The following is a 13,200-nucleotide window of genomic DNA, read 5'->3' as shown; positions in this document are numbered from 1 at the left end:
GGTGACGAAGATCAACCCGTCGCTCAATGCGAATAGCGAGTTCAATCAAGGAATCCACGCTGGAAGGAACCTCCCGGGAGAGAATCTCATCCTTTACCTCTGCGCGGAAACCCTCCAGAAGACGAGCGAGCAAGGCCGGCTCGTTCCAGCCACTGGAGACAGCAAGAGTGCGAAACTCAATAGAGTAGTCTGTTATGGATCGATTGCCTTGACATAGGGAAGACAGGGCCCTGGAAGCCTCCTCCCCAAAAACAGATCGATCAAAAACCCGTATCATCTCCTCCTTAAAGTCTTGATACTGGTTAGTACACTCAGCCCTTGCCTCCCAGATTGCCGTGCCCCACTCACGAGCCCGTCCAATAAGGAGAGATATGACGTAGGCGACACGAGCAGTGCTCCTGGAGTAAGTGTTGGGCTGGAGAGAAAACACAATATCACACTGGGTGAGGAACGAGCGGCATTCAGTGGGCTCCCCAGAGTAACACGGCGGGTTATTGATTCTGGGCTCCGGAGATTCGAAAGCCCTGGAAGTGGCCGGTGGATCGAGGCGGAGATGGTGAACCTGTTCTGTGAGGTTGGAGACTTGGGTGGCCAGGGTCTCAACGGCATGTCGAGCAGCAGACAATTCCTGCTTGTGTCTGCCTAGCATCGCTCCCTGGATCTCGACGGCTGAGTGGAGAGGATCCGAAGTCGCTGGGTCCATTCTTGGTCGGATTCTTCTGTTACGGTGCGTGAATGAGGACCCAAAAGCGAATCAACTTAAACAGAGCTTCTTTAATTACCAAACATAGGTAGGCTCAGATGGACCGGCAGATTCCGACAGGACAGGACAAGGTTACAGCAAACATGACGACAGTCTGGTTCAGGCATGAATGACACAAACAAACAAGAATCCGACAAGGACAGGAGCAGAAACAGAGAGAGATATTGGGACCTAATCAGAGGGAAAAAAGGGAACAGGTGGGGAACGGGGTGAATGGGTAGTTAGAGGAGACAAGGGACAGCTGGGGGAAAGCGGGGGAGAAAAGGTAACCTAACACGACCAGCAGAGGGAGACAGGGTGAAGGGAAAGGACAGAGACAAGACAACATGACAGTACATGACATATGGCACATGAATACCCACACATATGTCCCATCTCCCTCCCCAGGTCCCCAAGCTGCTATCCATGGAGCCTAGAAAGGGCTCTCGTTCTGGGGGAACCAGGGTTACCATCAAGGGGGAGCACCTGGACACTGGCTCCCAGATCAGAGTCAAGGTCAATGGTACCCAGGAATGCACCATCCTCACGTGAGTCTTGCTGTGGGATTCAGTACATTGTCATCACTGTTGCATATGTTGCTGTGCAGAATCTGATGGCTTTGTGATGCTGAGTGTTATAAAGGAGACAGTCCAGTTGAGTTGTTTAATTATATCGTGTGTGAGGTATTGTTATTTTTTCAGCTGATGCATTTGTTGTATTTTCAGAGGCTGTTTTTGTTCTTGGATATATTTGTTATGGAAGCTCTTAGTGTGTCGTTTTATCATGCTGATTGTGTGGTATTTTTCTGTCCTTGTGCGTCCCTGTGTGTCTTCGTCCTTGTGCATGTGTGTGTGTTTCAGGCTAACTGAAGACACCATTGAGTGCACCATGCCTGCGGCCCTGCACACACACACTGAGGCGGTGTCGGTGTGTGTGGAGTTTGAATACATACCCTGTCAGCGCTCTGAGCTCCTCACCCAGTACATTTACGAGAAGAACCCCAGCATCAGCTACATCAAACCTAGACAGAGCTACCTCAGGTACAAAGACATTACGACACACTGTGTATGTGCCGGGCAGTGGTTTGGCGATACATTTATCAAACACACTGTTCCATTGATTATGCAGTATCTCATACATACAGTAGAAAACTGAACAGTCAGTGTCCTGCATTGTTCCATTGATTATGCAGTATCTTATACATACAGTAGAAAACTGAACAGTCAGTGTCCTGCATTGTTCCATGGATCAATCTAGCATTCCATAGGTTCTATTTTTCCAGTGTTCTGTTGACAACAGAGTATGACAGCATATAGAAAATATGATTTCAGTCATTCTAATGCTCTTGTAGTTCCGTTCTACCACAGTCACTCTCTTGCAGGGTTTGCCTGGTATCCCACCCAGCCACAGAGATGACATACTGAGTTAATGTCTTCCTGATCTATGCTCTGTAGCTTCTCCACAGGGTTTGCATGTGCATGCGTGCGTACATGGGTGTGTGTGTGTTGGTTTGAAATGACACCCCATGTCTGAGACAGACCTATGAGGCAGAGCATGGTGGGTCGGATTGGCTTGTGTGCCGACTCTGACTGTGTGTGTGTGTTGGTTTGAAATGACACCCCATGTGTGAGACAGACCTATGAGGGAGGGCATGGTGGGTCGGATTGGCTTGTGTGCCAATGTGTGCCAACTCTGACTGTGTGTAGTGTGTTGGTTTGGACTGTCTCTGATCCTGTGGTTATGTGCATGTGAGTTTGTGCTCTCCGTCTCTGGCCAGAGTGGTTGTTTGGGTGTGTCTCTGTGTTCTATGTTTTTAACCGTGTGTGGTTGTGTTCCAGTGGCGGTCGGACCATCACAGTGACGGGGCAGGGTTTTGACCTGGTTCAGAGCGTCACTATGGAGGTGCTAGACATCGGGCAGGCGGTAAGTAACAACAAGGAACATCTCGAGTGTGAATAGATAAACTCCTGAAGTAGCTAACATCTTAGATGAAAAACTTGAAGAATGGACTCCTGCACAGTGTGTACACTTCGAGGTGATGAAGGTTTTTTCTCTCATCCTCCTGGTCCCTCTCTAGGCCTGTAAGGTGCAGCCTCCCTCCATGATTACATGCTCCTCCCCCACCTCTAGCCAATCTCAGCAGGCCACGGTAGAGTTCTTCCTGAATGGAGTCCTCTACACGGGAGATAGCCCAATCTTTTATGGCCCAGGCCAGGAGGAAGAGGAGGAGCCACATGGAGGTCACTTCCTGTTGGAGTACGTGGAGGACCCTCAATTCTTCACCGCCAACAAGGAGAAGCTGATCAAGCACCACCCTGGGGAGCCACTCACACTCATCATCAACGTATGTGACAGCCCAGCACTAATGGGAGAGGATGGGGGTGGGGAGTTTTGTAAGTGACAGTTTAGTCCACCAAATGGGAGAGGATGGAGCAGGATGAGAACTGAAAGGCCCATTGACCAGGGAGATTCGTGCACTTGTTCTAGAAACTGTCCAGTCCTGTCAATCTGACTTCATTCTGAAAATAGCAATCATGGCTCACTCTCTTTGTATTCATACTTTAAAAAGATAAAAGACTGTGTAGTTCTGAAACCTGGGGTGTGTTAAGTTGTGGCTGGGCTGTTCAGAAAGAATGGGATTACAGTACCACCACCTCTTAGCAGATAACTCAGTCAGACATCTTTGTGTGAGGTCCTGTCTGTCTTCTAGCTGACCTAAGCTACTGCCCCATAAACGACTACCTCATATATGAGAGAGGAGTGAGGGTCTTAATGCTAACAGTCATTAAAAACTGCTGGATCTCCACTGGTGCTGGTACAGACAGGATGAGACACAGACAGGGAAGTTACAGGGAAGTCTCTTTCTGCCCCTCTCGCTCTCTTTCTCTCCTCTGTGCGTATGTGTGTGTAAAGCTGGGGCCCTTACAGGAATTTCTGCCTCAGCCCTGTCTACTTGGGTGATGTAGGGGCAAGGGGGTACTCAATGTTGCTTCTTGTTTTCATTACGAAGGTGGATTCCACTTTGGGTGGACCAGGCTGGATGTTTGTGGGCTTATCCAGGTTCAGATAATGTTGGATGGAGTAGAACGTGTTTGTTTGATGGGGATTGTTGTTTGGTTAGATCCTATATTAAGGACATCTGTTGGAATGTGGGTGGGTTTTGTTTGCTTTCATCCTGTTTTGGTACTTGGAATTCATTGTTTCATGTATGTGTTTTGTCTGAGTGTGAGTGTGAGTGTGAGTGTGCGTGTGCGTGTGTGTGTGTGTGTTTGAGGAAGTGTTTGTTGACAGAGACCCAGGGGGTGGCATCCTGTAGAGGGGACAGGACAGTACATGGTCCTGAGGGTGTAATCACAGAGAGGAAACACACTGGGGATAAACATACAACCTCTCCTCACACAGCAGTCTCCACTGGTGGGTGGGTGGGTGCATGTCCTCGTGTGAGCGCGCATGGAGGGGACCAGTGCTCCTACAGTGCATTGATGAAGGAGTGGCTGGGGTTTAGATGGACAGTGTCCATCATGACAGTCAGTGGGTTAGTCAGTTTGGAGAAAGTGTTCTCTCCATGTCTACTGTGTGATTCTTTAAGATGAACTCTCGCCCTGTGTATGAGGAATGTTGTGAGACTGAATGAGTTTGGTTCTGGACTACTCAGTGGGTGTATTTATGTGTGTGTGTGTGTTTATGTGTGTGCCTGTGCTTGTGTGTCAGCTGTGCCTATCCAAGACAGACCATGGTGTCCCTAGAGCTCTGACTGACAGACGTCTGTTTTTGTTTGGGTCTGGCACAGAAAGGACCGAGCAATCTGGAACTGGCGCCGGAGGAATACTTAGTAATGATTGGCTCCTATCCCTGTGACATCAGCTTCCATAACGACCAGCTGTTCCACTGCAGCATCAACGGCTCGCTGGGCTCCAGTGAAGGAGAACTGCCTGTCACCGTAAGTACAACTGCATTATATTTTAAGGCTACTACTTTGGACCACATTATTATCAATGTTTGAAACAGTGTCCAGTTTGGTATAACTACCAACTATGCCTCGATGATCTGGCTGAGAGCAGAGGGACGAGCAGGATGACAGGCCACTCTTGGTCAGGGGACAGGGTGTAACAGTAAATGAATCAAAGAGTAAACCAATCTGATATCTGTTCATCTGTTATCTGCTCATCTTTTGTCTGTCTGTCCATCCCAATCACACGTGTAGGGGGACACAGGCACGCAAGCATGTGCGTAAGCCTGCATGCAAGAGTCAACACACACACACACACTCTGGGCTTCAGCTGAAATTACACTTTCTCGGAAAGGACAGTAGGACTTGCCCATATGGTTTTTGTTTTGTCTAAGAAGTCTCTCTTTATAATAGAAGGGCTCAACCAACTAAACCCTGCCTTGCTCTGATAAAGACTCTCTCTCTCTCGTTTTACTCTCTCCCCCCACTGTCTTGTCTGTTGCACATTTCAGTTTTGAGGGGGCTTATTAGGGAAAATAAGGCCGTTGAGAGCAGTGGATTAGAATGGCCATGTTTGTCTGTCTGTCTGTCAGTCTATGTCCCTCACAGACAGTCAGTGAGGCGTGAGTCACAGAAAGAGAGAGAGGGAGGAATGGAGTGTAGGAGGGGAAAAACTCTCTCAGGATGTCCATAAATAAACACATGCAATTAGCAGACAAACACAGAGGGCAGGGGTCCAACAAGATGTCAAAACACTAAAGGTTGGGCTGCCCTCATACCTTGTGTGTGTGTGTGTGTGTGTGTGTGTGTGCGTGTGTGTGTGTGTGTGTGTGTGTGTGTGTGTGTGTTTAGATATTTGTGTGTGTACCGGTGTGTGTGTACGCTAGCTCCCCCCAGTTTAAAAGGTATGCAAATGCTTAGCTTCTGGGCATTAAAACAACCTTTATGATTTATTCAGAGACTTTTCAGTGGTATACTAGTACCTATTTTTACCTCCCTTTTTTCCCTTGGCTCAGAAGTGAAGCTGAGCCTCTGTATAGGGGAGCTGTGTGTGAGGGGTTGTGTGGGCTGCTGTACCCCAAACCAAATGTGAACACAGAACAATGGCAATTCTTTCCAACACTCTTTCTTGCTTTGTTTTCATGGTTTGGAGAAAGAATTGGTCATACCAGAGCGAGACCCCGCAGAGAGAGAGACCACTCGTACCCCTCCTCAGTCCAGGAACAGAAGGATATGGGGAATAGGACCTTGAAGCAGACATACTGAATTTTGTCAACAAGGTTGCGATAGGGAATTGGGTTGGACAACCAGAAAGCAGAAGTGAAATTCATCTCTCCAGTCACATCTGTTTTACCCTGAACTGGTTGACTAATACCATCACACACATTCCAGTGTGTGTGTGTCATGTTAGCCTGAATGTGTATTGGTTTGATTGTGTGTGTCAATGTGAGATTGTGTGCATTTCAATACCTCAGAACATATGTTTGCATGTGTATGTTGAAACAGGCCTGCTAAACACCGCTCTCTCCCCTGAATCCTCTTTCCTCCTATCTTACCCTTTCTTTCAACCTCTCTCCTTTCTTTACTCTTTCTCCCCCTCTCTCCCTCCCTAGGTGCAGGTGGGTAACTTCCAGAGGATCATAGCCAAGGTGCAGCTGGGTGGTAGTGAGCTGGCCATTGTGGTGTCCATCGTGGTGTGCTGCGTCCTGTTGCTGCTGTGCACTGTGGGTAAGTGTCTGGGCTGGTGATATTGCCGTGAATGATGGATGTCTGGGCTGCCTGGCGACGGATGCTCCAGATGTGAGGGAGATAAAAGGATCTCTGGGGTTAGGGTCTCTCTCCCCCAGTCTACACAACACAAAGACACCACTGTTACCACTGCTCCCAGTGTGTGTGTGTGTGTGTGTGTGTGTGTGTGTGTGTGTGTGTGTGTGTGTGTGTGTGTGTGTGTGTGTGTGTGTGACGTTTTTGTCTGTGGGTGCGAATGTTTGTTCTCACGTAGTTGTATGTCTGTGTGTCTTTTTTAATGTGTTTGTGTGTGTGTGTGTGTGTGTGTGTGTGTGTGTGTGTGTGTGTGTGTGTGTCTTCGACAAGTGTGTTTTTATTTCTCTCCAGAAGCTGTTTATGTATGGAGCTTTTACAAATGGAGTATGTCCTGATTCATTACAACATGTCAACCTGTGATAACAGGATATGGCTTCAAAGACATCTATTTATTGACTCTTATGTCTCTTTCTGTGTGTTTCTCCTCACATCCCTCATTCCCTTTTGTCCCTCCTTCTCTCTCGCCCTTTTCCTCTCACACTCCATCTCCCTTGCCCTCTCTTGCACACACACACACACACACACACACACAGCTCTGGTGGTATACTGTACTAAGAGCCGGAGGGCGGAGCGCTACTGGCAGAAGACTCTGCTGCAGATGGAGGAGATGGAGTCCCAGATCAGAGAGGAGATCCGCAAAGGTTCAGAACCACACACACACACACTTGCACTCTCTTGTACTGGCAGAAAGGCTGGGGTTTCTGTGTGATTCGTAATGCTACCAGCAGGTCTCCCTACACTCAGATGTTATTTAAGCTCCATTGAAGTCTCACTCATGTTCTCTGATGTCCCTGGACCAAGGCTACATGTGGGAAAACAGAAAACATGGACCTTCACTTAGGGATAGGGCTTTTATGTGTGTGCGCTTACGTATGTGTGTGTCTGTGGCTGTATGTGGTGGCAGCAGTTGAAAGATGTGTGCATAGTTAGCGTGACTCATAAAACACACATACTGAGTAGTGATCACTCACACACAAACATGGTGGTCACACACTGCTTCAGATGTGTCTACTCTGAAGGGGCAAAGTGGTAGGAGTGTGAGAGGGGAGTCGAGAGGAGGGGGGTCACTGTGGGCCAGTTTGAAGGACACAGAATGTCTGAGCGACCAGATTTATAGGACAGATAGATAAAGATGGATAAAGAAAGAAAGAGAAATTGAGAGTGGGAGAGGAAGAAATAGGGGCAGGAGTCAGGGACATGTTTCTGTGAGGAGAGGTGTGGGAGGAGGATGAGGGAAAGAAGAGGAGGGTAGGTTTGTTAGGAAGGACACAGATGTGTGGGTGAGAGTGTCAGGGGCGGGGGACAGGTTTGGGAAGGGAGTAAAGAGATTGGCATATTGCAGGGACAATTTAATTAGGCAAGTCAGTTAAAAACAAATTCTTATTTACAATGATGGCCTACTGGGGAACAGTGGGTTAACTGCCTTGTTCAGGGGCAGAACAATAGATGTTTACCTCGTCAGCTCAGGGATTTGATCCAGCAACCTTTCGGCTACTGGCCCAACGCTCTAACCACTAGGCTACCTGCCGCCCTAAAATCAGATCACACGTGTCAAACTCATTCCACGGAGGGCCGAGTGTCTTTCGTGTACTTAATTAATGAATTAAGGTCACTAATTATTAATGAACTCCCCACACCTGGTTGTCTAGGGCTTAATTAAAAGGAAAAACCAAAAAACCTGCAGATACTAGACCCTCCATGGAATGAGTTTGACACCCCTATCTAGATGAATGATAATAGTTTGGTATGTGTGGGAGTGATAAGGTGTGTGACTGAAGAGCATTGGAATTTGGCTGTAGAGTCAGTCATTGATGGTCAGGCCTGACCAAAGGACTATTTGTCAGAGGATGTATTATCCCGAAGGGAAATGCTAAGAGGGAGTTTTGGCCTGACACACACACAGATACACACACAGAATGTCTCCATGGTGATTATTGCATAAAACATAAACAAACTTCTCATCCTGGGGAAGGAAGAGCTTGTCCATAAAGAGATCTCCCATGTCCAATAACGAGACAACACAGCCCCTCCATGTCTCATGACAGCTTGTAATGACAGAACATAATCCACTCATAGCAGAACCTATGAGACCCATGTGTTTAGATATGTTGATACGGTTCTTGTGGATTTTACTGCTAGCACACATGGTTCTGATAGGAGACTCTCAGATTGAATCTGGCAGCTCTGATTGTGTTTTGTAAATATTTCCCTGCATGCTGTGCTGGACTGCAAATGCTGGCACGGTCATGTGACACCAGAATATGCTAATGTAGTTAAACCTGGGTTCTGGGATATTCTAGAATGTAAAAGAAAGTTCTAGAACTAGGTAGAGACATATGCATGGTTCTGGGCCTGTGCTCTGGAATAAAATACATTGTCGTCTGAGGTGTTCTCAACTAAATGACCTGTGAATGGTGGTGAGATGTTGTCCTCTAACCCTGTGGTGTCCCTCCAGGCTTTGCAGAGCTGCAGACAGATATGACAGACCTGACTAAGGAGCTGAACAGTAGCCAGGGAATCCCCTTCCTGGAGTACAAACAGTTTGTCACACGCACTTTCTTCCCCAAGGTGAGTCAGTCACACACACACATACACACCGACCTTCTTCCCCCAAGGTGGGTATCACCTTACTACAACCATTAGAGGGAGATTTTCGATCAGAAACCATTTACATTGAATAGTTATTCCGTCCCAAAACTTTTCAAGCGTGGTGTGGTTTTAGTCACTAGCGGAAGAACATATATTTGTTACAGGTAAGTGTTTTCTCCTTTCTGGTGTGCTATCCATCTGTTTTTCCACAGACAGAACAGTGTGTTTCATGTTTAAACATGATGTTTCAAGGAGACAGAACATTGCTGGGCACTCACACAAGAGAACTTTCCCCACTTATGTAAACACACTGCTGCACACAGCACACATTCTTCTGCTAACCCATACACACCATACACCCATACTTACACTTTTGTATGCACATACACGCTTTAGTACAACCTAACAATGGCAAGGAGCTTAGCTAATAGAGCACGTGTCAAACTCATTCCATGGAGGTGTCTGCGGGTTTTCGCTTGTCCCTTGTACTTGATTGATGAATTAAGGTCACTAATTAATAAGGAACTCCCCTCACCTGGTGGTCTAGGGCTTAATTGAAAGGACAATACAAAAACCGTCAGACACTGGGCCCTCTATGGAATTAATTTGACACCCCTGGGTTAGAGTGTTGGGCCAGTAACCAAAATGTTGCTAGTTTGAATCCCCGAGCTGATCTGCCAATGTACCCTTGAGCAAGGCACTTAACCCTAATTGCTCAGGCTCCCCGTTGATAGTGGTAGACGATGGCCGTGACCGCACTTTCCCGACAGTGTCTAAGGGCGAGTTGGGATGTGCAAAAAACACATTTCCAATCACACATGCGTTTTAATACACACTTGTACATGTGTGAAATAGGAGAAATATAAGCACCCACTAACTATTGTTATTATTATGTACTTACTCCAACATCGCCACACACACAAGCACACACTGTCCGCACACTCTGATTCTGTCTCTCTGTGTGTTTATCTCAGATGTGTTCAGACTATGAGAGGAGTCTGGTCCAGCCCGTCTATGAGAACAACGCCCTCGGTCCACGAGCCCTCCCTGAGACACACCCCCTTCTGCAGGACTGGCAGGTAAAGAGTTAACCCCCTGAAGTGTTCCACTATCCATTCTGCTCTCCTCTACCTCCAGCGCCTCTGCTTCACAACTGGGTCACACTGATTATTACGTCTCCACGGTGAGGCTGTTGATTAGGAGTAACTATAGAAGGAAACCACAAGTGTGTGTGTGTTTTATTTATTTGTATTTTTTTATTTCACCTTTATTTAACCAGGTAGGCTAGTTGAGAACAAGTTCTCATTTGCAACTGCGACCTGGCCAAGATAAAGCATAGCAGTGTGAACAGACAACACAGAGTTACACATGGAGTAAACAATTAACAAGTCAATAATACAGTAGAAAAAAGGAGAGTCTATATACATTGTGTGCAAAAGGCATGAGGAGGTAGGCGAATAATTACAATTTTGCAGATTAACACTGGAGTGATAAATGATCAGATGGTCATGTACAGGTCTATATTGGTGTGCAAAAGAGCAGAAAATAAAATAAATAAAAACAGTATGGGGATGAGGTAGGTAAAAATGGGTGGGCTATTTACCGATAGACTATGTACAGCTGCAGCGATCGGTTAGCTGCTCAGATAGCAGATGTTTGAAGTTGGTGAGGGAGATAAAAGTCTCCAACTTCAGCGATTTTTGCAATTCGTTCCAGTCACAGGCAGCAGAGAACTGGAACGAAAGGCGGCCAAATGAGGTGTTGGCTTTAGGGATGATCAGTGAGATACACCTGCTGGAGCGCGTGTTACGGGTGGGTGTTGCCATCGTGACCAGTGAACTGAGATAAGGCGGAGCTTTACCTAGCATGGACTTGTAGATGACCTGGAGCCAGTGGGTCTGGCGATGAATATGTAGCGAGGGCCAGCCGACTAGAGCATACAGGTCGCAGTGGTGGGTGGTATAAGGTGCTTTAGTGACAAAACGGATGGCACTGTGATAAACTGCATCCAGTTTGCTGAGTAGAGTGTTGGAAGCAATTTTGTAGATGACATCGCCGAAGTCGAGGATCGGTAGGATAGTCAGTTTTACTAGGGTAAGTTTGGCGGCGTGAGTGAAGGAGGCTTTGTTGCGAAATAGAAAGCCGACTCTAGATTTGATTTTCGATTGGAGATGTTTGATATGAGTCTGGAAGGAGAGTTTACAGTCTAGCCAGACACCTAGGTACTTATAGATGTCCACATATTCAAGGTCGGAACCATCCAGGGTGGTGATGCTAGTCAGGCGTGCGGGTGCAGGCAGCGAACGGTTGAAAAGCATGCATTTGGTTTTACTAGCGTTTAAGAGCAGTTGGAGGCCACGGAAGGAGTGTTGTATGGCATTGAAGCTCGTTTGGAGGTTAGATAGCACAGTGTCCAAGGACGGGCCGGAAGTATATAGAATGGTGTTGTCTGCGTAGAGGTGGATCAGGGAATCGCCCGCAGCAAGAGCAACATCATTGATATATACAGAGAAAAGAGTCGGCCCGAGAATTGAACCCTGTGGCACCCCCATAGAGACTGCCAGAGGACCGGACAGCATGCCCTCCGATTTGACACACTGAACTCTGTCTGCAAAGTAGTTGGTGAACCAGGCAAGGCAGTCATCAGAAAAACCGAGGCTACTGAGTCTGCCGATAAGAATATGGTGATTTACAGAGTCGAAAGCCTTGGCAAGGTCGATGAAGACGGCTGCACAGTACTGTCTTTTATCGATGGCGGTTATGATATCGTTTAGTACCTTGAGTGTGGCTGAGGTGCACCCGTGACCGGCTCGGAAACCGGATTGCACAGCGGAGAAGGTACGGTGGGATTCGAGATGGCCAGTGACCTGTTTGTTGACTTGGCTTTTGAAGACCTTAGATAGGCAGGGCAGGATGGATATAGGTCTGTAACAGTTTGGGTCCAGGGTGTCTCCCCCTTTGAAGAGGGGGATGACTGCGGCAGCTTTCCAATCCTTGGGGATCTCAGACGATATGAAAGAGAGGTTGAACAGGCTGGTAATAGGGGTTGCGACAATGGCGGCGGATAGTTTCAGAAATAGAGGGTCCAGATTGTCAAGCCCAGCTGATTTGTACGGGTCCAGGTTTTGCAGCTCTTTCAGAACATCTGCTATCTTGATTTGGGTAAAGGAGAAGCTGGAGAGGCTTGGGCGAGTAGCTGCGGGGGGGGCGGAGCTGTTGGCCGAGGTTGGAGTAGCCAGGCGGAAGGCATGGCCAGCCGTTGAGAAATGCTTGTTGACGTTTTCGATAATCATGGAATTATCGGTGGTGACCGTGTTACCTAGCCTCAGTGCAGTGGGCAACTGGGAGGAGGTGCTCTTGTTCTCCATGTTCACAGTGTCCCAGAACTTTTTGGAGTTGGAGCTACAAGATGCAAATTTCTGCCTGAAGAAGCTGGCCTTAGCTTTCCTGACTGCGTGTATTGGTTCCTGACTTCCCTGAACAGTTGCATATCGCGGGGACTATTCGATGCTATTGCAGTCCGCCACAGGATGTTTTTGTGCTGGTCGAGGGCAGTCAGGTCTGGAGTGAACCAAGGGCTATATCTGTTCTTAGTTCTGCATTTTTTGAACGGAGCATGCTTATCTAAAATGGTGAGGAAGTTACTTTTAAAGAATGACCAGGCATCCTCAACTGACGGGATGAGGTCAATGTCCTTCCAGGATACCCGGGCCAGGTCGATTAGAAAGGCCTGCTCACAGATGTGTTTTAGGGAGCGCTTGACAGTGATGAGGGGTGGTCGTTTGACTGCGGCTCCGTAGGGGATACAGGCAATGAGGCAGTGATCACTGAGTTCCTGGTTGAAGACAGCGGAGGTGTATTTGGAGGGCCAGTTGGTCAGGATGACATCTATGAGGGTGCCCTTGTTTACAGATTTAGGGTTGTACCCGGTGGGTTCCTTGATGATTTGTGTGAGATTGAGGGCATCTAGCTTAGATTGTAGGACTGCCGGGGTGTTAAGCATATCCCAGTTTAGGTCACCTAACAGAACAAACTCTGAAGCTAGATGGGGGGCGATCAATTCACAAATGGTGTCCAGGGCACAGCTGGGAGCTGA

General features: G+C 47.6%; 1 protein-coding gene across 2 annotated transcripts in view; it reads left to right on the top strand.

Moving 5' to 3' along the window:
* The window catches only part of LOC110531973 (plexin-D1), a 114,703-nt gene that overhangs the window by 82,452 nt on the left and 19,051 nt on the right, over positions 1–13,200 (top strand). Inside the window, exons 15-23 of one of the 2 annotated variants that reach the window (XR_016483223.1) lie at positions 1,151–1,290; positions 1,603–1,782; positions 2,581–2,665; positions 2,820–3,086; positions 4,533–4,682; positions 5,849–6,419; positions 7,049–7,156; positions 8,971–9,083; positions 10,079–10,183. Coding sequence is in view for 1 of the 2 variants with exons in the window: in XM_021615522.3 (XP_021471197.3) it covers positions 1,151–1,290; positions 1,603–1,782; positions 2,581–2,665; positions 2,820–3,086; positions 4,533–4,682; positions 6,305–6,419; positions 7,049–7,156; positions 8,971–9,083; positions 10,079–10,183 (1,263 nt within the window). In the remaining variant the exon portion in view is untranslated. The remainder of the gene's footprint in view (positions 1–1,150; positions 1,291–1,602; positions 1,783–2,580; positions 2,666–2,819; positions 3,087–4,532; positions 4,683–5,848; positions 6,420–7,048; positions 7,157–8,970; positions 9,084–10,078; positions 10,184–13,200) is intronic. The other variant, XM_021615522.3, reaches the window with a different exon arrangement.

This window comes from Oncorhynchus mykiss, chromosome 9 (genome assembly GCF_057628025.1).
Source record: "Oncorhynchus mykiss isolate SJ-2025 chromosome 9, ASM5762802v1, whole genome shotgun sequence".
Lineage (NCBI taxonomy): Eukaryota > Metazoa > Chordata > Actinopteri > Salmoniformes > Salmonidae > Oncorhynchus > Oncorhynchus mykiss.
Note: the sequence above shows the minus strand (reverse complement) of the source record. Positions and strands in the feature narration are given on the sequence as shown.